This window comes from Acanthamoeba castellanii (genome assembly GCF_000313135.1).
Source record: "Acanthamoeba castellanii str. Neff unplaced genomic scaffold scf7180000084711, whole genome shotgun sequence".
Lineage (NCBI taxonomy): Eukaryota > Discosea > Longamoebia > Acanthamoebidae > Acanthamoeba > Acanthamoeba castellanii.
The window spans coordinates 157,610-185,159 of NW_004457391.1; the positions used below are offsets into that span (position 1 = coordinate 157,610).

General features: G+C 59.8%; 7 protein-coding genes and 2 pseudogenes across 7 annotated transcripts; 3 read left to right on the forward strand and 6 right to left on the reverse strand.

Annotated features, from left to right (window-relative positions):
* Window positions 1-333: 333 nt before the first annotated feature.
* Window positions 334-1,745, reverse strand: ACA1_377990 (uncharacterized protein; the record flags this gene model as incomplete). Its single annotated transcript, XM_004337648.1, has 2 exons — window positions 334-1,167; window positions 1,188-1,745. 2 exons carry the CDS (start codon window positions 1,743-1,745, stop codon window positions 334-336), a joined length of 1,392 nt encoding a protein of 463 aa, XP_004337696.1.
* A 1,262-nt stretch (window positions 1,746-3,007) lies between these two features.
* Window positions 3,008-4,931, forward strand: ACA1_378000 (hydrolase, NUDIX domain containing protein; the record flags this gene model as incomplete). Its single annotated transcript, XM_004337649.1, has 3 exons — window positions 3,008-3,812; window positions 3,894-4,464; window positions 4,592-4,931. 3 exons carry the CDS (start codon window positions 3,008-3,010, stop codon window positions 4,929-4,931), a joined length of 1,716 nt encoding a protein of 571 aa, XP_004337697.1.
* Window positions 4,932-5,103: 172 nt separating this feature from the next.
* ACA1_378010 (Peptide-aspartate beta-dioxygenase) lies at window positions 5,104-7,513 on the forward strand (the record flags this gene model as incomplete). The annotated part of the gene is made up of 10 exons (XM_004337650.1): window positions 5,104-5,427; window positions 5,514-5,702; window positions 5,772-5,905; window positions 5,995-6,113; window positions 6,239-6,382; window positions 6,457-6,505; window positions 6,604-6,694; window positions 6,812-7,159; window positions 7,254-7,355; window positions 7,427-7,513. 10 exons carry the CDS (start codon window positions 5,104-5,106, stop codon window positions 7,511-7,513), a joined length of 1,587 nt encoding a protein of 528 aa, XP_004337698.1.
* Window positions 7,514-7,664: 151 nt separating this feature from the next.
* ACA1_378020 lies at window positions 7,665-11,286 on the reverse strand (annotated as a pseudogene).
* A 36-nt stretch (window positions 11,287-11,322) lies between these two features.
* Window positions 11,323-13,127, reverse strand: ACA1_378030 (uncharacterized protein; the record flags this gene model as incomplete). The annotated part of the gene is made up of 7 exons (XM_004337651.1): window positions 11,323-11,341; window positions 11,394-11,640; window positions 11,751-12,159; window positions 12,256-12,402; window positions 12,497-12,619; window positions 12,702-12,866; window positions 13,044-13,127. The coding sequence occupies 7 exons, from the start codon at window positions 13,125-13,127 to the stop codon at window positions 11,323-11,325; spliced, it is 1,194 nt and encodes a 397-aa protein (XP_004337699.1).
* An 891-nt stretch (window positions 13,128-14,018) lies between these two features.
* ACA1_378040 (HEAT repeat domain containing protein) lies at window positions 14,019-21,616 on the reverse strand (the record flags this gene model as incomplete). The annotated part of the gene is made up of 27 exons (XM_004337652.1): window positions 14,019-14,081; window positions 14,173-14,340; window positions 14,417-14,544; window positions 14,642-14,796; window positions 14,906-15,021; window positions 15,184-15,485; window positions 15,569-15,796; window positions 15,893-16,098; window positions 16,221-16,411; window positions 16,484-16,624; window positions 16,661-16,707; window positions 16,803-17,077; window positions 17,169-17,634; window positions 17,750-18,758; window positions 18,865-19,007; window positions 19,086-19,152; window positions 19,243-19,345; window positions 19,416-19,577; window positions 19,679-19,805; window positions 19,884-19,997; window positions 20,133-20,288; window positions 20,406-20,489; window positions 20,602-20,704; window positions 20,812-20,880; window positions 21,008-21,283; window positions 21,400-21,475; window positions 21,576-21,616. 27 exons carry the CDS (start codon window positions 21,614-21,616, stop codon window positions 14,019-14,021), a joined length of 5,016 nt encoding a protein of 1,671 aa, XP_004337700.1.
* A 423-nt stretch (window positions 21,617-22,039) lies between these two features.
* On the reverse strand, window positions 22,040-23,952 carry ACA1_378050 (annotated as a pseudogene).
* Window positions 23,953-24,705: 753 nt separating this feature from the next.
* Window positions 24,706-24,861, reverse strand: ACA1_378060 (uncharacterized protein; the record flags this gene model as incomplete). Its single annotated transcript, XM_004337653.1, has 1 exon — window positions 24,706-24,861. The coding sequence occupies one exon, from the start codon at window positions 24,859-24,861 to the stop codon at window positions 24,706-24,708; it is 156 nt and encodes a 51-aa protein (XP_004337701.1).
* A 1,135-nt stretch (window positions 24,862-25,996) lies between these two features.
* ACA1_378070 (uncharacterized protein) lies at window positions 25,997-27,445 on the forward strand (the record flags this gene model as incomplete). The annotated part of the gene is made up of 1 exon (XM_004337654.1): window positions 25,997-27,445. The coding sequence occupies one exon, from the start codon at window positions 25,997-25,999 to the stop codon at window positions 27,443-27,445; it is 1,449 nt and encodes a 482-aa protein (XP_004337702.1).
* Between the last annotated feature and the right edge of the window lie 105 nt (window positions 27,446-27,550).

Genomic DNA, 27,550 nt, shown 5'->3' on the forward strand with positions numbered 1-27,550 from the left:
GTGTTGTTGAACTGTGACAAGCAGAGAATTAGAAGTTGTAACTTGGTTATACTGTTGGTGCAGACGAGATCGAAACGGAGGTCTAGGTAGTTGTTGTACTTATGTGAAAGATACGTTTTACTTGTGGCCAATGATTATATGTACAACACGAGCGTTGTTGTGGTTGTGTAAAAGAAGAGAAAAACTCAAATAAGGAGTATGAAGAAGTAGGGAAGTAAAGAAGTAGATATCTCCGCCTCTGCGCAGAATACTGAGGGCTTTCTCTCTCTTGGTCTTCGACAACCTTCACGTTCGGGGGTGGTAGTGGTGGTGAAAGGTAGAAGTACTGCTGCGCTAGTAGTACAGGGAGGTGGCCGGCGACGAGACGGCCGGGGAGGAGGCCGACGACGGCGACGCCACCCCGCGCTGCTCGCTCCACTCGATGAACTGGGCCAGGAAGTTTTCCACCTGGTCCTCCTCCACGCCCACGAAGCCCGCCTGACCCAGCGAGTTCTCATCGACCGCCGCCGCGGCAGCGAAGCTGTTGTTGCCGTGCTGCTGCTGCGTCGACGAGGAGTGGACGGGAGTCACATGGCAGTCGGGGCAGCTGCAGCTCGGCTGGGCCTGGTGGTGGTGCTGCTGGGCGGGCGGGTGGTGGTAGTGCTGCGACTGCTGTCGCTGCTGGAAGTGCTGCGGCGGGGCAGGCACGGCGAAGACCGGGGCGGCGGCGGCGGCCTGGACTGGGGCCTCGGGCGAGGGCTGCTGCTCGGGGATGCCCGGCTCGAGGAGGGTGGGGTCGGCCTGGTCGGGGAAGGCCTGGAGGAAGGCCGAGCTCACAAAGTCCTCGAAGTCGGGCAGGTCGGTCACCACCTGGGCCTGCTGGGACTGGGGGTAGCTCGTGTGCATCTGCTGCTGCTGGTGTTGCTGCGCGTAGTGCTGCTGGACGGGCTGCGGCTGCTGGAACGTAGCGCCACCGTGGTTCATCATCATCTGTTGTTGATGAAGATGTTGCTGCTGCGGCTGGGGCGAGTGCTCGTCGACCGAGAAGGAGGCCAGGGGGGCGGGCTCGAGGAAGACAGGACCCGCCTCCATGCTGAACGACGACGTGGGGCTGATGTCGGCCCCGAAGCCCGTCGCGTCGAAGTCGCAGCTCGCCCGGGCGCTCGGGTGGTGGAAGCTGCCGTGGTGCTGGTAGCCCGCGAAGCTACCGTGGTGGCTGTAGTGCTGGCCCAGCCCGAGGCCCGGCCCGCCGACATGTCGAGGCTCGCCCGCATCGCATCGAACGCGGCCGTGCTTGAACGTAGAGCCCCAAAGTCGACGCTACGGCTGCGCATGTGATGGGCGCCCATGTCGTACTCGTTGCTGGCCAGGCGCATGGCGGAGAGGTCGACGCTGCCGCGCATCATCATGTTGGCCGACATGTCGATGGAGCCCGACGGGGTCGAGTTGGCCGAAGACGTCGAATCGATGGAGCCCGAAGACGAAGTAGCGCCGGCCGCGGCGTTCAGTTCCTCTTCGCTGCGCTTCCTCCGCTTGCTGCTCGACGAAGAAGACGAGCGCTTGCTCTTGCGGTCGTTGCGCTTGCGCTTGCGCTTCTCCTTCTCGCGGGCGGCCAGGGTGTGAAGGTAGGCCTGGAGCGAGCGGCGGTCGTTCTCGGCTCCGCCGCGTAGCACGTCGGCGAGGGTCACCTGCGGCTTCTCCTGCGGCGGGCACGATATGGGCGACACGTGGTGCGAAGACGAAGTCGAAGTTGTGGCGGCTTGCATCTTCTTCTTTGTTGTTGTGTAGATGATTACTTTCGCTGCTACAACTGGAGAGCGACGGAGACAATCGTTGGCGATCTAGACCCACACAATTGTTCGCTACCTCGAAGGCGAAGAAGAAGGGAATGGAGAAGAAGAAAGACGAAGAAGTGGAAGTGGCGGGGTTGAGGTCTGGTCAGCTGCTTGAGCGCGAAGCGAAGCGGAAGAGAGGTAATGGCCAGGGCAATTGGGTGGTGGGTTAAATACTCGATGGCCGTAGGGAATTTTCAAGGACTGTGTGGTTCGAGCACTGGGCCGACCAGTGGGAGTGTTACCAGCATTGTGGCGCGCCACAAAGCTCTGACACTTCATCTCGCAGCGGCCCTGATCGACGGGATTGCACCCAGCACGCGGAACACTTAACGGATTTGGCCTTTTTGTGAGCAAGTGGTGAACGAGACGAACGAGCGGAGCTCTGCCATCGAGTAAATGTGGCGTGGGGTTTGCGTGCGTGGCTCGACCGAGCTCGAGCATGAGGTCGCACGGTGACCCAGTTGGGCGTCGGCATCAAAACGCCAGCCAATGGATGAACGGGTCTGCGAAAGCTGCAAGCCAATCGCACGGGCATCAGGACTGTGTTCGGTCACACGCTTCTGCGGGACACCGCCTCGTGGCCCCAGAGGCGGAAAGGGGCGGAAAGTTGCTTGCAAGCTACTTAAGGGCGCAGATTGACGAGCACTCCCGTTTAGATCTTAATAACCGCAGCCAATGCAAAACGGCAACCTAAAATGCGCCAGTTAGCTATTGGGCAGTTGTCAAGTTGATACGGACTTTCTGCGTTTTCGCTCCCAGTTAACTGGTTGACCAATACAACTCTGGGTCGTCTGGCATTGGCGCACCGAATTGTGACCATGCACGTGCCTTTTTAATTTCACGTTTTTCAGCCATGGCATCCGAAATATTGATGCATTCTCTGAATTTTAATTTTGTTCATTTCGTTTCATTTCTCAGCGCTTTTTTCATGGAAACGCAACATATTGATTTTATGTGAATGCAGTTTTTTCCTATTTTTCCACTGCCGCGCAGGCAAAATGCCAACGCGTTCGCATTTGCATTCATTCGATCAACGAAGTAAGGCTGTAAGCACAAGCGGCAAGCGAGTTAGACACGTTTACATCTCTGGAGGCGGAAGGAGAAAACTATTGTCAGAGGACAACGTCGAGAGGAATCGCGATTGAGCCGAACAGAAGAAGACCGAGATTTGCGATAAGATTACGCAACAACAAATGGAGCGAGCGGCACACGAAAAGCGAAGGGACAAGGAAACCGGCCGGCTGAAGAAGAAGCAGCGTCTGCGCACGTCACAGGACGTGTACAACCGCATCATGTGGGACACGGGGCGCTACGACCCGGCCAGCTTCGTCATCGGCTACCTGGACCGATTCGACGGCATGATGGAGATCGCCCTCGACGAGTTCGTGCCCATCGACAAGGGCGGCGACATCGCCTACCACCGCGTCTACTACTTCCGCCAGGGCGACGTCGTCGTGTGGGATCGCAACAAGCGAATCGACAACGTCTTCGGCTCGGGCGACACCGCTGCTGCTGCTGCGGCCGCCGCCACGACTACCACCACGACCACCACATCTTCGGATGATAGCGCCTCTTCCTCCTCTGCCAGCGAAGAAGATGAAGGAGAAGACCAGCCGACTGCTGCTCCCGCCACGACCGAGCAGCTGGCGCCATCGAAGCAGCCAATTCAAAATGAATCGATGCCCAAGATGCGTTCGTGCGGCTTCCTCTTGTTCGCGGACGTAGCGGGTTCGCGACACTTTCTGCTGATGAAGCACGGCCGACGGTACGACCTGCCCAAGGGCCACGTCGAGTCGGGCGAGACCGACCGCGAGTGCGCTCTACGCGAGGTGCAGGAGGAGACGGGCATCGAGGCCGACGCCATCCATGTCGACTCGCGCTTCTCCTACGCCGAGACCTACTACCCCGTGTACAAGCGGCTGGGCGGCAAGACCGTGGAGAAGACCCTCCGTATCTTCATCGGACACATCAACGACACCGCCGCGCGAGACCCCACCGGTACCACCACCACCGCCCAGCTCGCCACCCCAAGTGTGGCATTTCTGACCGTGTGTGTGTCGTGTGTGTGTGTGTCGCCAGGTTTCCCGGTGGTGCGTCGCACGGAGCACGGAGCGCACGAGTGGGTCAAGTGGAATCCGCCCCACCACATCCAGAAGAACACGATCGACCCGCTGCTCAAGACCGCCAACGAGCACTTCAAGCAGCTCAAGGAAGAGGAGCGCGAGAAGGCCGCGCGCAAGCTCGAACAGGGAGACGACAACGACGACGATGACGACGATGACGACGGTGATGAAGTCGACATCGACGCAGAGCTGCTGCGAACGCAGGAGACGTCGGAGGTGGCCGAGGCCGGCACGGTGGAGCGAACAGCGGAGAAGGAGAAGCTCGAGAAGGAGCGCATGGAGAAGGCCGAGAAGGAGCGGATGGAGCGCGAGCTGAAGGTGCGACGACGGACCGACTACAACGCGCGCAAGACCCGACGACAGCGCAACGCGATGGTGTCCGGCGGCGGCTACGCCCTGCTCGACAAGGTGCGCGACGAGACGGGCCGAGGGCAGGTCGGCATCTACGAGGACGACATCACCTTCGACGAGAGCGCACTCAACGCCCAGGCCAAGCTCATCCTCAAGCGAAACGACCGCGCCAACAGGTACCGCCCTCTTCACCTCCTTCGTGTGTGGTGTGTGTGGTGTGCGTGTGCGTGTGCGTGTGCGTGTCGTGTGTGTTGTGTGCGGTTTTGGGTGGAACACGGACTTATGACGTGTTGGCTCGTGCAGGCGATTGGATGAGAATGTGCACAACTACACGGGCGACGATGATAGCGACGATGACGAGATCAGCGACGAAGAGGCGGCTCAGTACGTGGTCTCGCGGTCGCCCAAGGGCAAGCTGGGCGAGTTCCTCGATCTGGCGCCCTCCGACGTCGGCGGAGCTGAAGAAGACGACGACGACGTCGCCGCCGCCATCGCCCTCTCGGCCACCACCACGACGTTGACGACGACCTCTTCTTCTTCTTCGTCACCACCGGGCGAGGAGGAGTGGTCCTGCCAGGCGTGCACCTACGTCAACAAGCCCACCTTCCTCTGCTGCGAAGTCTGTGCCTCCCAGCGAAGCTGAAGCTGAAGCTGAAGATGACCTTGCCTGAGCAAGCGTTCGGTTTGGCCTTTTCGAAATGAATCACGTGAGCTCTTCACCACTTCGATCTCTTCATCTCATCAATCGATCTTCTTTCCTTTTTGATTTCTTCAAAAAGATGGCAACAACGAAGAGCGAAGGTTCGAGATGGAGAATGGTGGCCTTCGTTCTGCTGCCCCTCTTCGTGGCCCTCTTCGCCTGTTGGACCCTCTTCTCCAGAGAGATCCACGTCGCCCCTCCATTCTCTGCCAATCCACAATCTGTGCTGGTACCCAAATTGCTGGAGCGATTACGCTCTCGATTTGAAGATGACGAATTCGATGAGACGAAGGATCTGACGGCACCGCACGCCGTTCCGGTCGAGGTGTGGTCGCTCCCGCTGTCGTCATCTTCAACTACCGATGAAGGACAGGTGGGCCACGACTTCGCCACCGCGTGTCTCGCCGAGGGCAAGCCTCGCCTCATCCGCAACTCGCCCGTACCCCCCCCCCACACAACCGCACACGACGCACGTGCGGCGCCACTCACAACACGACACGACACGACACGACACGACACGCGCAGGTGAAGGCGTGGCCGGCGATGCGCAGGTGGGCGCCCGCCACCAACCACCAAGCCGACGACTTTGCCGCGTCGCTCGGGGCCGACGGTCCGCTGAAGGTCCACGTGAGCGGCCTGCCGACGGTGCGCATGCACAGCGGCGTGCAGCCGATGGGCACACTTCCCGGCCTCGAGTGGCACCGACCATGGACCGTACGCCACCGCACACACACGACCGCACACGCATGATCAACCGCACACACGACGGCACGACACGCGCAGGAGGAGCTGATGACGTCGGACGAGTTCATGGCGCTGTCGCGCGGGAACAAGGGCGGCGACCAGCGCAAGTTCGCCTACTTCTTCAGCAGCCTCGACGCCCTGCCGGCCTCGGTTCAGGTCGACGTGGGCGACCAGTGCGTGCTGCCGCCCCCCCTCTTCTCTGCCAACGCTTCGTTCTTTGTCTTCATTGTCGTGCTTCGTTCTTTTTTGGCGGGACGGGCAGGTCGTTTCTTACGGTGGGGTGGCGGCTGGTGTGGGAAACGAACGTGTGGGTGGGCGGCCCGCTCATCCGCACGCCCACCCACTACGACCTGCTCCACAACTTTTACGTCCAAGTCCAAGGTTCGCCTGCGTGTGCGATGGTGTGTGCGGTAGTGCGTGTGCGTGTGCGATAGCCAACAGCTGTGTGTGTGTGTGTGTGTGTGTGTGTGTGTGTGTGTGTGTGTGTGTGTGTGTGTGTGGCGCAGGACACAAGAGGTTCCGGTTGTACTCGCCCGAGCAGTGGCCGTACCTCTACCTGTTCCCCCGATTGCACCCCTCGACCCGCATGTCGCAGGTGGACCCGGCCGTACTGGAGCAGTCCGGCGTCAACGTCTCCTCCGCGTTCCCCGGTAAACACGCGAGTCTGGAGCGACACTTGCAGCGTCACTGGATCGCACGCTCACCACCCACTGCTTCTGCCCAGATTACGCCAAGATGCGGCCGCACGAGGTCGTGTTGCATCCCGGTGACGTGTACGTGTTGCACGCGTGTCGTGTTGCGTGTTGCGTGTGCCGTGCCTTGTGTGCCGTGTGTGTGGTATGCGATCGCACAAGTTGACTCGCGTGAGAAGGCTCTACCTGCCCCCGTACTGGTTTCACGAGGTGACGGTGGTGGGCGACGACGTCAGCATCTCGGTGAGCGTGCACACCGAATCGGACGAAGTACTACGCTCCCTCTGTCGCCCGCACCACTCGCTGCTGACACACACCACACACACCGCACACACCACACTCGCTCCTGACACACACCGCACACACCGCACCGCACACACTGCCCAGGTAGCTCTGCGCGAGGCGGTGATGCAGCATCCGATCCCCGTGCATACGGACTGGCCCACCGATATCAAGATCAAGGCGCTGGCCCACTATCTACACCTGGTCACCGCCGACCCTCTCATCAACCTCGACTACGCCAGCGGCAGCGAGGCTCAAGGCCCCGACGGCGGGAATCGGTTCATCGCCGCGCTGGTGAAGACGCGCTACGCGCACTTTGGGCTGGACCCGTGGGTCGACGGGCTGGCGGCGGGCGTCGACGAAGCCGAGCGCGAGTGGCGCGAAATCGAACGGTGGGAGCTGGGCCGGGAGGACGACGCCGAAGACTTTGCCCTCTGCCTTGACAACGCCGAGGTACCCACGTCATTCGTTCGAACAGACCTCTACGCCGAAGTTTTCGAGAGACTTACACACATCGTCATCGTGGCGTGGGCAATTCAATACCAAGCTCGGGCGACATTTGGAGCGCCACGCGAGTGACCTCAAGCAGAAGCTCGGCCGCTGGCTTTCCACACCGCACGCACACATCGAAATTGGCAACTGGGTCGAGGTACGCGTCTCCTCTTCCGGCAAGCCTTCTTCCTCTGACGTTGGTTTGTTGGCTGTGTTGCAATGGTGCAGGACATCTCCTCGCACCTACTCGGCCCACTCAGCGTGGGACCCTTCCTGCGCATGCTGGCCACCCACGCGCCCAGCGCGGCCTGCTGAGTGCGCGTGGTGTGTTCTGTTGATGTAGTTGTCGTAGTGTATGCCACGTTTTATTCTTCTTCCCCTCTACTCTTCATCATGTTTTCCTCCTCCTCGTTGTTGTTGTTGTCTGCGGCTCGTGTAGTGGTGGTGGTGGTGGGTACGTCTAGCTTTAGAGGAAGTAGGAGAGGTCCTTGCCTCGCGCGTTGCCGCCCTCGCCGTACATCTCGTTCCACTTCCGCAGCTCGCCCACGGCCCGCGCGTCCTCGTGCACGCTGGCGCTGTTCTCCTTCTTGGCCTTCACAAAGTCCTCCATCCCGAGCGCACGGATCACCGGCGGCTCACGCTCCTCCGCGTCTTCCTCCTCATCGTCTTCATCATCGTCTTCCTCTTCCTCCTGCACCATCGCATCGTCGGCCTTCTCCTTTCCCTTCTCGCTCTTCTTGCTCCTCTTGCTCTTCTTCGTCAGGTCCATCTCCTTGCCCTCCTTCTGCAATGTCACGCCATACATCAGCACCGTGTGTGTCGTGGTGTGTGGTGTGTGTGTGTGTGTGTGTCGTGGTGTGTGTCTGTGGTGCGTACCTTTTCCTGTTCGATGATTTCTCGGATGGGCATGTAGGCGGCGGAGATGCAGAGGTTCTTGAGATCGCTGCCGGAGAAGCCTCCGTCATGTCGCCCACGGCCTTGAAGTCGAATTCGGGCTCGAGCTCCTCCTTGGCCAAGATCACACGCAGGATCTTTTGCCTGTACGTTCCCCGTTCACCACCCACGTAAGCGCGTGTGCGTGTGCGTGTGCGTGTGCGTGTGCGTGTGCGTGTGCGTGTGCGTGTGCGTGTGGTCGGTTACCTGTTTTCGGCGTCGGGGAGATCGACGAGAAGGCGACGGGGCATCCTGCGGAGCACGGCGTCGTCGAGATCGAAGGGTCGGTTGGTGGCGGCCATGACGATCACGCGCTCGTTCTCCTTCGTCTTCAGGCCGTCCCACATGCTCATGAACTCGTTCTTGATTTTTCGCATGGCCTCGTGCTCCCCCGACTTCTCACGGCTTCCCAAAATGCTGTCGTGTGTGTGTGTGTGTGTGTGTGTGATCGGTGTGATCGGGATGTGTGTCGTGTGTGTCGTGTGTGTCGTGTGGTGAGCATCCCGAACGCGGCGGTGGATGAACGCATTGAATGGGTCGTACCTGTCCACTTCGTCGATAAAGACCACGCAGGGCGAGATCTTGCTGGCCAGCGTGAAGACTGCGCGCGCATACTTTTCGCCCTCGCCGAACCACTTCGAGCCGATCGACGACATCGAGCAGTCTATGGCGTGTGTGTGTGGTGTGTGTTCATTGATCGTCGTAAGCAACGCGAACGTCATAAGAGCGAGGAGTGAGGAGTCAGTGACGCGAGGTACGTACTGATGAAGTTGGCGCCGGACTCGGTAGCGACGGCCTTGGCGAGCATGGTCTTGCCGGTACCGGGCGGGCCGAACAGGAGGATGCCCTTGCACGGTTTCGTGAGATTGCCCTTGCGGAACAGCTCTGGTCGCTGCAGCGGAAGCATCACCAGCTCCTTCAACGTGTTCTGTAGCACACACATCGCGACCGAGATTAGGCCAACGCACACGCACGACACACGCGCACACGATACACACGACTCAGGCGGGAGAATGTGGTGTGCGACTGACTTACCTTGACCTTGTCGAGGGCGCCGATGTCTTCGAATCGCACGGCCAGCTCGTTGGGCGGAATGGCCTCGGCCAGCAGCTTGCGCTCGAAGTCGTTGTCAGTCTGCACGTCCTTCAGCGAGGTCTGCATCCATCACATGTTAGCCCTAATCCCGCACGCGCGCACACACAACCGCACACACCGCACACGCATTGTGTACCGCCGCACCATCGCGCACACAGGCGCAAAGAAGAGCAAGAGTGGGTACCTTGGTGGCGAGGGGCTGGATCCTGTTGAGCATGCGGATACCGTGGTCGATGGCGGTGGCGGGGAGCATGAGCTTGGTGCCATCCATCCTCACCTCCTGGCCCTTCTGTTCGCTGTTGACCAGGTGGTGACCCACCGCCCAGCCGACGATCTTCTCCACCTTGTCGCTCGTGAAGACCTGCTCGCGGAGAGGCCTGGACCTGAGGCCCTCCTCGCCCTCGATGATGGCGATGTTGTTCTTCTCGAGCACCTTCCTGATGGCCGCCCTGTTCTGCTGCTGCTTCATGTCCTGCTGATCTTTCGAGATTTGCTTCGTCCTGTGTACCACATATACACGCATGACCGAGTCAGCACACACGAGCAACCGGTGACCGTGCGGCGCGCCAGCGCAACGACGCACCACTTGGGCAGCTCGGGTCCCTCCTTGGGCGGGTTGACGACGATCTTGTTGGGCAGCAGTCGCGAGAGGATGCGGGCGCCCTTGGAGGTGTCCCGGGCGCGTTCCTCCATGCGCGAAATGTGGTCGAACAGCGCAAAGTCCAACAGCGTGGTCCCGCCGCCCGACTTGGACAGCAGGAACCCACCGGGCGCCTTGTCTCCCTTCCCTGCAACGTCACACAAACAACAACGTTAGCAATAATGAAAGAAAGGAAGAAGAAAATGAAAGAAAACGCACCCTTGGCGGAGACGATGGAGGAGCCGATGACGACGAGGGGCGCGGAGATCTTGTCCAGCTGCCGCTTGAAGTTGGCGTATCGCTCATAAGACGTGAGGAGCGTCTTCTCGGTGTCCTTCAGGTAGAGGATGCACGGCATGCTCTCCTCGGCAGTCACCAGCTCGAACAGCGCCTCACTGCGCGGGGGTGGGAAAATAACTATTAAACACAAAAATTATGGGCGGTCATGGCGGGAAGACGCACACGTTGATCTTCTCCTGCGAATCGCGCTCCTCCTGGTGCACCTTCGAGTGCAGGCCGTCACCGAAGTAGCCTCCAGCAGCACTCAGTCCCGACAGCGGGCCGAACCTGGTCCTCCGGGCTGCACACGACACACACGACACACACGGTCAGCTCGGCATGTCTTTTGATGCGCGTTGCGGGCGGAGGAGGAATACATTTGGTGATGTCGGAGCGCTTGCCGAACCAGGCGTCACCCTCCATGTCGTCATCGTCATCGGCGTCCGAGTCTTCGTCCTCGTCCATATCGTCAAAGGCGTCCATGTCGCCCTCGAGCTCGCCGTCGGCTTCGTCCTCGTCGCCGGCCTCGCCGTCCGCATCCTCGTCGTCCATGTGGTCACCGGCGATGCCCGCAGGCGCCGACGCTGACGCCGTCACCGAGAGCAGCTCGCTGATGGCCGAGGCCAGGCTCAGCGCCGAGCCGAGCGTACGCTCGGGCAGGTTGGCGGCCTCCTTCGCCTCGGCAGTGGTGGCTGCTCCTGCCGGGTTAGCTTCGACGGCCTTGGCATCCGTCGCGGCGGCAGCGGTTTCCTCAGCGGGCTTGCCACTCTCGGAGGCGGGCTTGTCTTTGGCGACGTCGGTCGACGTGGCGGCCGCGCCGGAGAGGGCGGGAGTGGTGGCACTGGTCGCAGCGGCAGCGGTCTTGGCAGGCTCCACCGGCTTGAAGCCCTCAAAGACGAACAGGTTGGCCTGCAGGTGGCGCGCGACGGCCTTCACGAGAGCCTCCTGATAGATCTCCGAGCCTGAGGGGTGGTGATTGAGGTGAGCGAAGAGCAAGAAGATACGGCAAAGCGCGAGGGGAGGCCTTAGGCATACCGGGCGGTCCGGCGAGCAGCATGCGCCTGCTGATGGAGGGGATGTCGGTGATGTGCTTCACCAGGTCGGGCTTCTTGATGAACGCGAACGCCGAGTTCAGCAGCATCTGCTTCGTATCGTTGCTGTGGTCATAGTTTTTTGGTTAGGCCTGCTCCGTTGCACTGCAAATTGGAAAACGCAGGCAGGTCACGGTGGTGATGGTAGAGCGCGTACTCGACGAAATAGGGGAACTCTTCGAAGGTGGTGGTGATGTCCTGCCACTTGAAGAAGTTCTTGGCGAGGTCCTCCTTGCACGCCTTCTTCTGGGCAACGGCCGCGGCCGATGGCTGGGCCGTGCTGGCGCTGGACGCCGGGGCATCGCCGCCGAATCCCGCAGAGAGAATGAGCGAACGCGGGTGGCCCAGCGGCGAGTGATCGCCAAAGATCTCGCCACCCTTGACCGTAAGGATTCTGTTCGGGCCTGAAATATAACCAACACACGACACACGTGTCAACAGGATCGACCAAACGAGATGCGTGTGATGACACACGAAATAGAGAGCGCGGAGGCGGAGGCGGAGAGGTACGTACGTTTGTTGTTGCGCGCAGCGGCCCTTCTCCTGAGATCGGAGCCGCGGTGCATCGAGAACGCCATGGGCAGGTTGCCCAGCGTGAAGATATCGTGGGCAGCTGCATCCGCGGGCTCGGGGGCGGGCTGCTGGGCAGACGCTCCTCCCGACGACGAAGATGAGGACGAAGACGCGGCCTGCGACGATGAGCTGGAGGAGGAGGAATTCGCCGACGACGAAGGAGTGGTGGACGTAGAGGCCGAGGGCGAGGTAGAGGCCGAGGGGAAGCCCGTCAGACCGTGCGACGGCGCCAGACCCGACAGGTGCGGGTGACCGCCGCCGGCCAGCAGCGACAGCGAAGGCAGAGAGGGAAGCGCGCCCAGGCCGGGCGTCGGCGACAGCTTCGACGGCGAGCGCACTTTCTGGAAGGTCTGTTATGGTTGGGTTGGGGGTTGAGGTCTGGTGAGTCATGAGTCGGGTGATAGTCGTAATCGGTGGACAGGGCAGGGGCTGATGTGTGATCGTACAAAGGAGTAGGTCTGCTGCTTGGTGATGATCGAAATCTCATCTCCGGTCTTGATGGGCTGCTTGACGCCCTTCTTGAGTTGCTTGCGGTTGACAAATAGGATGTCCCTGCTCGTCTGGCCCTCGATCTGCACCACTCCGGTCGTAAACTGCAAACCCAGCACGACATGAGCGAAGGCGGCGTCAGCGACGGCGTCCATTGTGAGCATTGAAATGGAGATAAACAACAGTGCGGCACGATACCGAGTTCTGCAGCTTGCAGACCACGCTGCTGCTGATGCCCGGATCGGAGAGGGTGAGGCTGCACCGAGAGTTGCCGCCGATGCTGAACGAGGGTCCGCTCAGCGACACGCTCATGGCCGTGTTCTGTAAACAGCGACGAGGAGTGCGTAAGCGAATGGCTCGGTCCGCGACACATCGAGATGAGATGCGTGAGTGAGTCGTATACCTTGGGCTGCTGCGCGACCAGTTTGCCCCATATGTACAGCTGGTAGGCGCCGGCAGACTTGGCGCGATCCGCAGCGCCCGCCTGCGATCCGGCGGTGATGGCGCCCAAGAGGGCCGACACCGCCGTGCTGCCGGTGCGCAAGCTCTTCTTCAAATCGCCCAGCGGCTCCACGATACGTGAACAAGGAGTCAAGGAGCTCTAACACGGAGAGGTGTGTGAAGAACACAAGGCACGCGCACACAGAGATAGCGCACGACACGCACCGCACATGCACACGCGAAGCGCAAGAAGAGGGAGAGGGAACAAAGAGGCGGAAAGGATATCTTGCAGGAGTTTGAGGACGGGGCCTTCGCCCTCGAGACTTCCCTTCCTCGTGGCGACCTTCTTGCCCTTGCCGGTTGTCTTGGCATCTTCGGCCTCGGGCATCTGTGTCGATCGAGTGGGGTCAGTAATCGCGAGACGGGCACAGCTAATTGCCCGAAAAATAACAGAAAAGTATGAGCGCCACACGAGAAGAGAAGCACGATTTGCTCTTGCGCTAGTGGTAAGGCGTCAATCGCGGTAGAAAGAAATGCAAATGAAGTGTAATTCAAACGAGCGATTTTGAAGGAAGGGGAAGAGGGATGAGGTGCCTTCATGCGCTTGGTTCCCTTCTTCTCTTCGCTTTGAGGAGAGTCAGCCAGGCTGTCCTCGGCAAGGTCATCTTGTACTTCACCCTCACCTTCATCATCGTTTCTTTTTCGCTTGTTGCCGGCAGCAGGCGTCGAAGGGGCAGTGGTAGTACGAGGTGGGGAGGATGAGGGTGCAGTGGTTGATGTTGCCTCTCCATTCTCCTTCATCTCCACTTCCTTGGTCGCATCCTTCTTCTCCGGCACTGGTGCTGGCGTTGGTGCTGACATTGTGGGTTGCGGGTATCGCCTTCTTGTGGCGGATCACCTGCGCACTCTGATGAGACAAGGCAATTTGGACAATTGCAGGCAATGATGGCAAGATGATGGAGCTTCAATTTTGATCGAAATGCAGGTACCTTACGTTCTGTAGGTGTAGGTGGCGAGGATCGACACAGAGCGCTATGTGCCGGCGTGTGAAGATGCGCCCGCAGTCTCTCTTCTGATGTCTTACTTCGTTGGCCACACCACACGTCAATAGGACTGCAAGGCCACCTAACGTGTTCCTTGGGTGGAAGGTCTCAAGACACCAAAAGGAAATCGGAAGAGAAAATGACCGAAGAAAAAGAAATCATGGCCAACGTTCTTGTTCTTGTCCTGCCTCCAGGTGAAGAGGGTGAACAAGCGACATCGCTTTCTTTTTCTTGGCTCAGTTGAAGGGCGTCTTGCACAGAGGGCAGTCGGTGTTGTGCGAGACCCTGATCCATTTGTACTGTGGTTGTGCGTGGTTCGCATTAAACCGCGTTAGTGCGCGTAGAGGAAGAGAATGAGCAAAAAGCGGGAGGTGGGGTGGTGGGTGGTACCATGCACGCAGAGTGGAACTTGTTGTGGCACGTCTTGCAGGCGAGTCGTGGCAAGGAGTGGTCTGAGATGTGGAAGAGCGAGTAGCAGATCGGGCAGCACTCGACGCCCTCGAAGTGCCTGTCCAGGTTCTGCTTCCACAGCAGCACGCCGTCCAGAATGGTACCGTCCTGTTGACCCAACAAGTGCACTCGTGAGTCAAGCAAGCCCCGGCGGCGGCGTGGACCCTCTATGTATGGTACGTACGTGGGTGAGGAAGAGGGTGGTCATGGAGAGCATCCACTTGCGCCACTGGGCCTCGCTCACACCGAGCCGGCTCTTGGACTCCAGCTCCACCGACCGGAGCGGGTACGACGGCGCCAGGCGCATGACGACTGTCGCCATACACACAACAAATACACAACACAACACACACACCAGCATTAGGTGGAGGGTGCTAGCGTTGGGGGGGGGATGGGGAGTGTGCCGTACCGGCAAGGGACATCTCATCCTTTTCGTAGGTGGCGGTGACCTCGCGCGTCACCTTGCTGGCCTTCACCTGGAAGTTGCCCGCCTCGGACTTGTAGTTGGCGATCGCCGCCAATTCGTTCTCGATGAGGATGGGGCTCATCAGCAGCATCGTGTACCTGGACGAGCGACACGACACGACACACGGCGCACGACACACGCGCGGCAGGGAAGAGACAAGAGTCAGCGAAACGCCGATCAAGGCCGCGAGGAGCGCTGGCCACGCACTTTTCCATGAGGGCAGCCGTTTGCCGGTCGCAGTCATCGGTCCACCAGAGACGAACGAGCGCGGGGAAGGCCTGGAGCAGACGCAGGTACAGGTGCGCCGCGTAGGCACCGATCCACTCATCGCTCGTCGACACCATATCTACTCACATGACCCCATGTCAGTCACCCCCGACACGTCATCCAACGCACGGCACGCACAGCACGGCACAACACGCACGGCATGCACGGCACGACACGCACGGTGACGGTTGTGGGACGTACCGGCGATTTTGAAGGACTGAGGGGGCGGAAGGGAGGTGGAGGCGTGCGGGTGCTGCTAGGTCGAGGTGCTGGCAGAGGACGCGCATGAACATCTGCAGCGAGAAGGACGAGCGCCGCAGGTAGGAGCCCAGACGCGCGCGGAACTCGGGCGAGCGCAGGGTGCAGTGGTCGAGCACGAGCGACCAGCCCAGGAGATAGCCCAGCAGGCCGTGGAAGTCCTCCGACGGCCGCTCGATCTGCTCCTGCAGCGCAGGTGGCAGAGGCGCCTTCACCTCCTTCTCCTCCTCGGCCGACTCCGCCTCCTTGTCCTTTCCTTCCTCTGAAACCCGGTTGGTCAGCACACGACACACACGCACGACCGCACGGCACGCACGACACACAATACGTTGTGTAGAGGCGTACCATCGTCGGGCACGGCGGCGATGGCCATGAGCTTGTGCAGGAGCAGGCGGTAGGCCGTCTTCTGGAGGCGCCAGTCGGGGCACGAGAGGAGGGCGTGAACGGAGTCGTCGCTCTCGCGTCCGCTGATGTGCTTGCACAGCAGCGAGGAGGGCATGCTGCGCACCACCTGCTCCAGCAGCACCGAGAGCGGATTGTCGCGCTCCATCATCTTGGACAGCCTCTGGCCCACTGCGTGTGCGTGTGCGGTGGTGCGTGTGCGTGTGCGGTTAGCCAGACATGACGCGCGCAGTGATTGTGGGAGGTCATTGGATGGGGAAAAGGTACCGGCCAGGAAGACTTCGAAGACCTGCGGGAGAAGCTTCGAGAGGAAGCTGTGGTACTTCTCCTCGGGGACGGGCAGGCTCTGCTCGCTCGCGGACAGGGCCTGGAAGGCGCGCATCACGGCCCACAGCAGACGCAGCGCCTCGGTCGCGTCCGCCACGTCGGGGATTGACGACCCCTTGGCCTTGGCCTTCGTGTCCACCAGGCCACTGTGGCAGACGCACCACACACACACACACACACGCACGCACGCACACGCACAACGCAGAGTCAGGCGAAGGCCGGTGAGATTCAAATAGCCTTCGTGGCATGTGCGAGCGGGAAGACGAACCTCTTCACCAGGTTGAGCACGAAGTCCCACGACGCTCGGTCGAGGGTGGCGCCGCTCTTGGTCACGATGGCGAACGACAGGCGGAGGGCACCGGTGCGCAGACCTCGCGACAGCGCGGCGGGGAGGCCGGCAGCGTTGGGCCAGCGGCCCTTGGGGAACAGCCCCGCAAGCGTCGACATGTGTGCGGCCAGCTACGCACGACACGACACGACACGCAACTCATTAGTCCATGTGTCCGGTGGTGATGAGCGAGGCGGTGGTACCTCGGCGGACTGAGGGGCTGCCTGGGGCCAATAGAAGGCGGCGAGGGCGGCCATGGAGAAGAGAACCCGGCGGGCGTCCTCTTCGCTGGTGGTCTGGGCCTCCTTGAGCGAGGCAAAGGTGGCCGCGGCGATCTCGCGCGCCTGCGTCACCTCCCCCGAGGTCGCACCGGCGATGACCGGAATGCTGGCCTCCACCGCGGCAAGCCTTCCGTAGAAATTGTCATCTGCGCGCGGTCACGACGAGCGTTAGCCGAAATAACAAACACGACACACGACACACAACAACACACAACACAAAGCGTAGCTGACTTGCGCGTACCGTTGGCGTTGAAGGAGAGGGGAAGCGCGGGCACGATGACGCTTGCGAGGGCCTCGCAAGAGAGATCGGCGCGTGCGACGAGGAGACGCAGCACAAAGGCCAGTGACAGGGCGCTGAGGCCCCCGCGCTGCTGCGCCTCGTCGATCAGGTGCTGGAGCAGGTCACGCGTGAATGCGTTGGGCTCGGTGTCGGCCTTCGCCTGGTCGGTGATGAACTTGGCCAACAGGGCCACGCCACGAGGCGCCTGCCTCGCCAGCAGGCTCCACACATCATTGCTGCAACACGCCAGCAAGAGTCAGGCAACATGTCATCGCACACGCGCACCGCACACACCACACCACACGACACGCTGCAGGGTTTGGATACCTGGGCTTTTCGTCCTCCTCGTCGGGTTCGGCCGCATTGGCGGCGGAGCCCGAGAGGAGGGACTGGGAGATGACCGGCCCGAGGTCTTCGCTCTCGTCGACGGAGAAGAGCGACACGCCGGAGAGCGAGTAGGACTGGAGCAGTGCCGAAATGAGCCACGCGTGCGGCTTGGTGGCTTGGTCGTCGCCGCCGCCGGCCAACAGCACCGGGGCGGACAGGCGCTGCAGGAGCTCGGTGGCGAAGAGGGCCATGCAGGCGTAGGTCTCGGCGGCGGTGGCGGCGTCGTTGGTCTCGTCGCCCTTGCCGGTGACGGCACCGGTGAGGCGCAGGAAGAGGGACGAGGTGTCGCGGCCGTCGATGGCCGAGGGCACGGCGTCACGGGACTTCTCCCACTCGGCGCGGTCGAGGACCAGCTCCGCAGCCGACGACTTGACCTTGTCCAACTCGGTCCATTTGCGCACCTGTACTGCAACATCGCTCGCAGCTACACGACAGCACAGCACGAAAACTGTCATTTCGCCGCACGACACGCACACGCACCACCGCACCACCGCACGCGCACACGAAAGCGGTGGCCATACCAGCGATCGAGGTGGGGGCTGCGTGGAGGACGGCCTCGTGGAGCGACGAGACCAGGTAGGCGCGGAAGGCCGCGGCGGTTTCGGGTTCCTCCTCGCGCAGGCGTGACGTGGCAAAGGCGGAGAGGGACGCCAGCGCGGTCGAGTTGACGTCAGCGTAGGCAGCCGCAGCGTCGGCGCCCGGAGGCGACAGCTGGGCGAGCAGGTGGAGCCGAAAGACCGTGTTGCCGAGCAGCGAGGCCCGACTGCGCTGGAGCCCAGCGGGCAGACGCGCAGAGGCCACCGATCGCACGAGGACCAGCACGTCCTTGAGCGACGCCAGCTGCTCGGCATCGGCCTCGAGCGCGGCGCCGGCCGCCAGCGAGTGCCCGTCGAGGAAGCCGGTCAGGCTGGCCGACAGCGACTCGACGATCTGGGCAAGGCACGAGGCCGACAGCAGCGGCGACGCCTGGTTGTCCTTGCCGGCGATGAGGAAGCGGAGGAGCGACAGTTCGATGTCGTCGCCCACGGCAGCGGCGCCGGCCTGGAGCGCGTTGAAGAGGTGCGTGGCGTGCTCGTCCAGCTGCCTGCTGGCCCACTGCTCGTTGGCGGTGCCGCGGCACACCTTCTGCAGGAGCAGCAGCAGGAGGCGGGGCTTGCCGGTGGCGATCACCTCGCGGACCAGCGACTCCCACTGGTCGTGAAGCAGCGCCGTCTGGTGGTCGCCGCCAGCAGCCGCGATGTGCTGCAGGTAGTGGTGGACCAGGTCGAAGAGAACCGGGGTGAAGGCAGCATCGCGCGCCTCGGACGAAACCCAGGAGGTGACCCACGGGAGGAGCGCGTCGGCGAAGAAGGCCTTGGGCGCCTCCGACTCGGCGGCGGCCGAGCCGAACACGAGCGCGGGGAACGAGGCGGCGAGCTCGGTCAGCATCCGCACCCACGCGGTCTCGGTCGTATCCTCCCTGGCGCGCGGCAGCGCTGTCCCGACCACCTCCCGCAGCACCTGCTCGAGTGCCGACCCCGATGTGTTTTCCTGTTGTGTGTGTGTGTGTGTGTGTGTGTTGATCGCGCACAGTGATGCGTGAGAAAACAATGAGTGCCAGGGGGGGCTTGATGATCATCCGCGGGAGGTTGCGTACCGAGGAGCTGAGGAGAGCGGCCAGCGACGACAGCAGTTCGGAGAAGCGGCTGCAGTAGGTGGCCAGGGGCAGGTTGTCCTGATTCTCGCTGAACACGGCCTTGGCGTCATCGCCGAGCTTGATGAAATAGGCCTTCACAATGTCTGCAATTTTGTTGCCCCCCCCCAAAGCTTGGTAAATAACGACGACAGGACCAAGGCTGAGTAGGGGGCAGGCGCTACCTTGGGCGTCCTTTGCAACGAGCTTGCCCACGAGGCCGCTGATCGACTTGACGAGCGCAGAAGGAGGCTGGAGCCAACATACATGACATTCCAGCGTAAGCTAGTGCATTGAAGGGAATGCAATACATCAATAAATTTCATATAATATAATATATACCTTGTCGGTGGTGAGGTAGTAGTGGGTGGCATCAAAGAGTTGATTGGCCACCAGGTACTGGGCGATGTCCGTGGCCTCGCTCTCCTCCCTCTCATCGTTTCGGCTGTCGTGTCGTCAGCGACCACCAGTGAGCGCACCATAAAAGAAAAGAAAAGAGGGCGATGACTGCGTACAGATCGAGGGAGATGAAGTAGAGGAGACACTCCATGTAGGCCGCGACGAGCCGCGTGGCGGAGGTATCGGAGAAGTTTTCGCTGGCGAGCCCCTTCCACAGGTTGGAGAAGAACTCCTTGTGGAAGCCCGTCCCCTCACCTACCACCTCCTTCGGAATCAAACTACTCGCCACGAGCAAGCGAGTGAGCACCACACACACCAGCACGTGCTTGCCCGAACGAACTACTCACCACCGAAGATCGGTGGCGTGCGCCGTACGAACCTGATCAGGGGCAGGAGCGAGGGATAGGTGACGGCGGCCGAGCCGCTGGTGCCGTTTCGAAGGATGACCCACAGCGGACCCAGCACTTGCTTTCGCGCGTTGATGTGGCTCCAGGCCTCGGGGTAGTCTGCGTGACGAGTCCATGGGGCCTCACGGTGAGTTGAAGCAAGAAGACACTGAGCTATTTGGGGGGTGGGGCGCGTACATTTGAAGAAGGTCAGCAGGGCCTCCCACATGTGTGCTTGATTGCTGCTCTCCGTGTCGTTGAGCATACCCACCACGACCGGGGTGAGCCAGGAGATGTTGGCCTCCACGTAGGCTGGTTCGGCACAGGAGGGAATAAATAAATAGAAAAGCGATCAGTCGCGCGAGACTTATTCAGATTCCAGACAAAGTCTTTCGGCGAAAGAAAGAACGAAAAGAGGCGGCTGTGAGGTGGCTGAGTGAGACGTACGTCGAGCCTTGTGGCTTACTGTGGCGAGCAACTGGTAGGCGGCTCGGCGGATGAGGAGGTGCTTCTTGTCCTTCAGGAAGTTCCAGAACTTCTTGCCCAGGAGCTCGTTATATCGGCTCTCGGCCAGCGCCTGGTTCTCAGCCTCTGGAATCGTCTCTGCTCACGACACACAGCACGACACGCACGACACACACGCACGCACACGACACACGACACACACCGAAAACGAGATAAGCACCAACGTGCGCTTGAATGGTGTCCGGCGAGCGGTACCTTGGAAGTAGCGGAACGCGAGGATGGAGGAGAATATGAGGTTGGAGTATCGGTCTTCGGCCTTCTCTTTGGCATTTTCGTTGGCTGTTACGTTTGAACATAACCGCGGCCGCACGAGAATAGTGTGAGAGGTGGTCCTGCAGGGGCAAAGGGGGGACAAGGGGCACGTGAGGGAAAGGCGCAGCGATCGTGGTACCCAGCGTTTGGGGCGTCTGCGCAAAGTTGGCCTCGAAGTGGTCCAGAATCTCCGCCTTACAGAACAGCAGCGCCTCGCTGTGCTTCTTCGCGGGGAAGGCCACCTGCGCACGCGTGCAACATAAAAGGCAACGATCACCAGCGACATGAGGTCAGTGAGAGTGGTGAGCTCCACACAACATCGCGCTCTGACTGAGAGTTGACATCGAACCTGGAACGCCTTCTTGGCGGCGTTGGCAACCTCGTTCGATTGGTCGAACTGCAGGCACAGCCACGTGCCCTGTTATAATTCGAGCCAATTGGATGAGGCCGCAGTACCAGTTCATTGTTACCATTGGTTGCAAACAACAACAACAACAACAACAACAACAACAACAACAACGAAAAGGTCTCTCGCTAGATCGTACCATGATGCGCTTGAGCTGGGCGGCGAGCTTCTTCTTGACGGCCTGCACGAGCCCGGCAAAGGTGTTGCACAGGGCCACGCGCACCTTGGGATCGTCGTCCGCGGCCAGTCGGAGGAAGGAGTAGACCCACGCCTGGATGACGGCATCGACGTCCTCGCCCTTGCCCGCGATGTCCTCGAACAGGGTCTTGAGCTCCTGCAGGCCCTTGAGCTTCGTCACCGAATCGCGCTTGTTGAGCTTCTTGAAGGCCAGCTGAAACTCGCTGCTGCTGAGTTGCTGTGGGGCAGCATGAATGATGAAGCGGCAACGAAGCACAAGAAAAAAAAGATGTGGGATGTAAGATGAGCGCAAGGGTGATCTGCAGATGGTGTAGCAAGAGAGGGGGGGGGCACCCCAAGGTCATCGCCGGCGGTGACACGAATGAAGCCGCGATATTCGCCTTCGGTGGCCACCAGCGTTGCCGCTTTGCTGCAACAATGGGATGATTATTTCATTTAAGAAAATAAATCAAAACCATGAAAATTGGATTCAGTGCGCAGGCGATGAATCAAAGAGCAGGGGTCCGCACCTGCTGCTTGCCGGTTTGCCCTTTCCTCCTCTTCTCTGCATGCTCCTCGTGCTGCGCGTGAACCTTTCTTTTTGTCCAATCTAATGGCTCCCTGCCGGCCTCTTGTTTGCTTTTCTTCTTTCTTTCCTGCCACCTTTCACCAAACCGCAGGACAGGAAAATATATAAATCAAAAAAAAAAGGCGACCACAACAAGGAGCTACGCAGCTCGTCGCGATTCATACTGGCGTGGCGGCAGGCTCTGCCCTTTTGTATGTACCTTCACGACCAAGTGCTTCAGTCCCTCATGAATTGCACCAAAGAGGAAACAGTCTATAAGCACATGGGATGTATGGGTTACATTCCAAGCCTGCTGTGCATCAATGATGCTCTCATTACCCATTCAATTCTCCAATTCCCTGCCCATCTCAAAGGTGCACTGCCCACACGTTTAGTGGTGAGAAGGTTCAATTGAGCGGTGACAGATCAGTGGGCGCCCAACAGTACGATGCGAAGGAGCACGACCAGGATGGCGAGCAGGACGGCCACGGCATAGTACTGAACGTGGCCTCCTCCTACCGCGTCGCGTGCATCATCCGCATAGTACCGCCGGGCCGGCCTTGTGCTCACTGATCGTAGCCGCTCCTGAGTAGTTGATACGCCTCTCAGGCATGATCACCCAGCACGACACGCACACACGACACGACACACGCACGCACACACGCACGACACACGACACACACACACACACACACGACACAGAGGCGCGCATGGGGTACCTTGATGGCGAGGACGTCCTTGCGCAGCTCACGGAGCTCTTCCAGAGAGGCGTCCTGCTTCTTGGCCAGTTGGTTCTCTTTCTCCTTCTCCACCTCGCCTGTCTCTCGAATTTTACTGTGGCCGTGGTCCACTGCTTTGCCCTTGGCCTGCCGCGCTGCCACTACGGCTTCCGCTCTCGCCGTCGCTGCAGTTGTGGTGTCGGCTTCAGCTTCGGCTTCGGCTTCGGCTTGCCTACTACGCAGCAGTGCCAGCACCGCATCCGATTGCGCTTCCACCTGCGCATGTGGGTTCGGCCAGCACAAGGTGGTCAGTCAACCAGCTTGTCACTCCTCACCACCGCCACACTTGGAGTAGGAGGGACCTTGGCCAGCTTGCGCTCGATCTCTTCAGCTAACAACGGATATGAAGACGACGGCGCCGCCGCCGGTGCGGGTGCGGGTGTTGGTGGTGACGCGGCGGGAAGAGCCTCTCGTTCGGCGTGCCAGGTGGCCAATCGCGTGTTCAGCTCCTTGAGCGCGTTCTCGATGCTCTGTAATCGCTCGGGGTCCACCGCCGCCACGTTCACCGCGCCGGCCGCCGCGTGACCCGGTTCAACCGCGCCAACAGTGGTGGTGGGCTCCTCGCCCCGGGGCATATCTGGCAGCCAAGTGGCGGTGTTAGCCGCCGAATTGGAGACGGACGAGGCTGCTGATGAGGAAGCGGAGGAAGAGGGAGAGGTGGTGGGCGACATATCGCCGGCCACCCCGCTCGGAGCACCGATGACGCCGCGCTCCTTGCCCCAGGTGAGCTGGGCTTCGAGTCGGCTGATCACGTGCTGGTGCTGCTGGTCCTCGACCACTCCCTCCTGGTCGTCGCTTCTCGTCGCCGCAGTCCTGCGGCCGCTCGTGGTTCGCTCGTGTCCGTCATCGATTGCTCCAGCCGCCGGCGGTGTCACGTTCATCACAGCCGCGCCGTTTTCTCTTCGCGCTGGGCTGCCAGATGACGTCGGCACCTCTGCCTCATCTTCCTTCTCCTTCAACTTCCCATCCGCTTCATGTGGGAGTCCGTCGCCAATGGCGGCAGCGTCATCGTCGCCGTCTTCGCCATCGTCAGCAGGCTTGTTGCTCGTTGTCTTGGCCGGCCGCGGCGCGCAGGGCCTGGCGGTTGGCCCGCAGGCGCTGCCGCCGCTCGCGCTTCTTCTTGCTCTGGGCGAAAGCGGCGTCGAAGCCAAACTTCTTCGGCGGCTCCGGCTGCGGCGGCAGTTGTGCTTCGGTCCCTTCCAGCTCCTCCTCTCCCATCCTTGGATCTTGGTCCTCGGCTACACGAACAATACAGATCTGAGGATGGCACACTTCGTTCAGATTTCAAGAACGCACAAGCTGCGTACCTGTGCCATTCGAATCGCCAAGAGGGCGAGGCTCACAGGGATTCATCATCTCGCTGGTGGCGGGAATGAGATGGCCAATCTCGGCCACTGTGGCGCTGATCTGCTGGATGTCCTCCACTTCCTGCCGTTGCTGTTCGCCCATGATCGACAGCATCTCGTAGATGAATCGAAGCTTCTCATCCTCACTCCACCCGCTCATCTCGGTCTCACGATCTGCCTCCACGGCCCCGCGGCCTCGCCACGTTGGGTCCATCTCGATCTTTGGCCCAAGATACACTTTGAATTGAAATAAACGGCAAAATTCCTGACAGCCGGGGCATTATTTAACAGGGCTGGACTTGGTCGCTCTTTAAGGTGGCTCTCCAACAGGATTCTCGTCGACCTCCTGCTGGATTTTCTTCCCGCGGGAGAATCCCACATGGAGAGCCAAACTCCGGCTCTCGGTGTGCATGGGGTACTTGCTGAGGAGCTGGTTGACTGTGGCAAGAGTGAGCAGGAGTGCTTCAATGTCAACATTGGGGACCCCTTGCAGCCAGGACAGTGCAGAGCCTTGTGATGATATTGATGCTGGTAAGGTTGGTGATGTGCTTGGGGATCCATGAAGCTGACAGTGGTACTTTTTAATGAAACTAAAAACAGGTGTACATGAGATAAAAACACTGTGGAATTTGAATGTACACAGAGAAGAGAAGTTTTATTTACAGGTGTCTAAATATTTCTTGAAGGGTGGGTGGGGGAACTCCAGTGTTGGCGTTAAAGTCAAAGCCACAAGCTAAAACAGTTTCAAGGGTGTGCAGGGAAGGAGCTGGGCCGGTGGATTGGTAAGCCTGCTCAAGAAAACCAGAAAGTTGACTGAAATTTGAAGATGAAGTTAGGAAGGTGAACAAAAAGGGGCAATCATTAATGCTGACAGAAAAAACCAATGTGCGTCAGGGTAATGAGTTGACAAATAAAAAACCCAATGTGCATCAGGAAAACAATCAACACAAAAAAAGAGTGATGACCATTACCTTGGGGTGTGAATGGAAGAGGTATGGAACTTTGTCTGAGCAGTGGAGAAGAGCTGGTCAATGTCTTCATGTGTATGCCCAACCAACAGAAAGCTCAGGTAGACCTCTTGGAACATATCCAGGCTGAGAAGGAGACTGAGGAAGGCAAGCATGAAGACATTCTTGTTCTCAGCAGCACAAATGAAATTGGTTCTGGGCCAATGCAGTCTTCCTTGACATCACCACAGTGAGAAGCTCTGAGGCCTGAGGCCATGTTTGGGCCAAGAGCTGGGAGGAAATCAAAGACAAGTGGTTTGAGGGTCCAGCACATGGCCCACAAGCCTTCATCCTTGGTGCAATTTCAAGCCAAGGCACCTGCAGCATTGCCATCTTCCAAGGGTGGCTGATGGCCAAGTGCTATTGAGATCTCCTCACAAAGCACATCCTCCCTACTGTGTGTCAGCACTACCCTGGGCAATGGTTATTCATCCAGGACAACAACCAAAAGCAAACAGCACAAGTGGTCCAAAAGTGGGGTGACCAGGAAGGAGGCCAATTTCTCCAGCTCCCACCCCAATCACCAGAGCTGAACCCCATCAAGAAGCTGTGGGGTCCACTCAAGGATCATGTGGCCTCCCTTCATCCCTCCTCACTAAAAGAGCTCATATCAGTTCTGGAAAGGTGTTTCTGTAGAGGTGGTCAATTGTTATATTGACCACCTCCAGCCCAATGTTTGGGCTATCATCAAAGCAGTGGGTCATATTAAGGAATAAACACCTCCTTGCAGGCCCCCACCAAACACCACAACATTGATAGCCATTTCATTGCCTGGCTCTGAACAAGCCCCAAAAGTGTGGTGCGAAAATACTTATGAGATGGCTCATACCATGATTCAGAACTTTCCCACCCCTTTGCTTTCACTTTCTTCTCAGTTTTTACGCCCCACCCCTTCCACTTTCACCCCTTCCACTTTCCTCCACTGCAATCAACCATGAAATTTCGTTCGGACACCGCCAGCAGATTTCGCAGAAATACCAAAAAAGAGAAAAAACAAAACAAAGTTCCCGCCAACACGACTCGGCGGTACGCGACGAAAGGCAAGCGTGTAGAGATGGCTCAGATTGACGATTTGGACAGGGAAGCCCTAGTGGCTGAGTTCCGCAAATTGCAACTGAGAGAGCAAGAAACGCGAGAGGAGAACCGCAAATTGCAACTGAGAGAGCAAGAAACGCGAGAGGAGAGAAGTACGTTGGCTCCTTTTGGCGTGTAGATGAATTTAATCTAACGTGGATAAAAAACGTATTCTCGATGCTAGGGCGTTTTGTCGACCGCGGCCTGCCCCCTTTGGGACAACGTCAGGCCTCGACCTCGGAGGCGTCGGTGAGCAACGATCACGACGGAGCAATCCTGATCGAGCAACAAGTGCATCCGACGGTGAAGGACTTGTCCCTGCGCGAGCCGACAGCCGCGTCGGCGATTTGGACGACGTTCGACACCGGCCTATTGGCACAATGGTCAACTGAGGCCGATGTGCAATCGCGGGTCGTCCAGGTCATGGCGGATGCGATCTGCCTCGCCGGTCTACCATCAGGAACCATCCGTCTCGCCACTGAGTTGGGCCTGACCCGGTTGCGGCCTGACATCTGGGTCTTGAAGTCCGCTAGCGGCGTACCCGTCGGCGTGATCGAGGTGAAGAGACCAAGCCCGGCGATCATGGACCACAGGCGCGTGCACGGGCAGATATTCGACTACATGCGCTGCGTCAAGACCCTTTTCGGTGTCAAGCACGTGCTCGGGATCGTGACGACCTACACCAAGTGGAGATTCTACTGGTTCGAGGAGAGTGACCGCTACGCCGCCGCTGACACTTGTACCGCCATCGAAAACCTCGGGGGCGCCAGGAAGGAGGATGGCATCGGCCGCGTGAGATACGACGACGAGGGCGACGAGGGCGAGGACGACGATGAGGAGGAGGAGGAGGAAGTCGATCTGAACACGACGTTCACCCAATCGGACGATGACAATGCGCCGGTCAAGGAGGACGAATCACCGCGTGTGCTGCACGGCACCAAGGTGTACGACTCGGAGCAGGCCGGACCCGAGCTCTCAGCCCTGCTGGCAAGCGTCGTCTACAAGATGTGGAAGTCCCCGTGCACTCCCATACCTGCGCTATCGTCCAGCGTTCGCGTCTGCATGAACGAGACGCAGTGGTTCTGGGCTCGAGTCCCGGCGACCATCGAGGACGTCAACGATGCCGACATGCCGACCGGACGCGCCACACGCTTCTTTCTGCTGCGGGATCTTGGTGGAGGTGTTGACGGGAGGGCCTGGCGGGCCTGCACGACCAGCGGGACCGGCTGCGTCATCAAGTTCTGCAAAAAAGCCCCCGCAGAAGACCAGAGGCAGCGTCTGGAGGCAGAGGCCAACGTCTGGCGCGCGGCCTGGGGAGTCGAAGGCGTGCGCGTCACCACTCTGGCGGGTGAGCCTGCGCTGATCATGCCCTACGCGCGCGCCGTTAAAGGACAGCCGCTCTCGCACAAGGCCAAGCAGCAGGTGCGGGCAGCGATCGCCGAGATGGCCTCGAGCGGCTACTGCCATGAAGACCTCTCCTGGCGCCACGTTGGAAGGCTGGGGCTGAGGCGGCAGCGACGGGTGATCTTCTTCGATCTGGCCAGCGTGTCGCGCGTGGATACTCACGTGCTGGAGTCAGTGACGGCGGCCAAGGCCAAGATGTTGAATGCCCTCGGGCTCGAATAAGGTATGTTATTAGATGATGGCTTTCTTTTCGGAAGCATTTGGCTCACTGACTTGTTTGGGATCGATCAGTGTGCTTATTCCACTCTGCATGCAGTGAGCCATCGG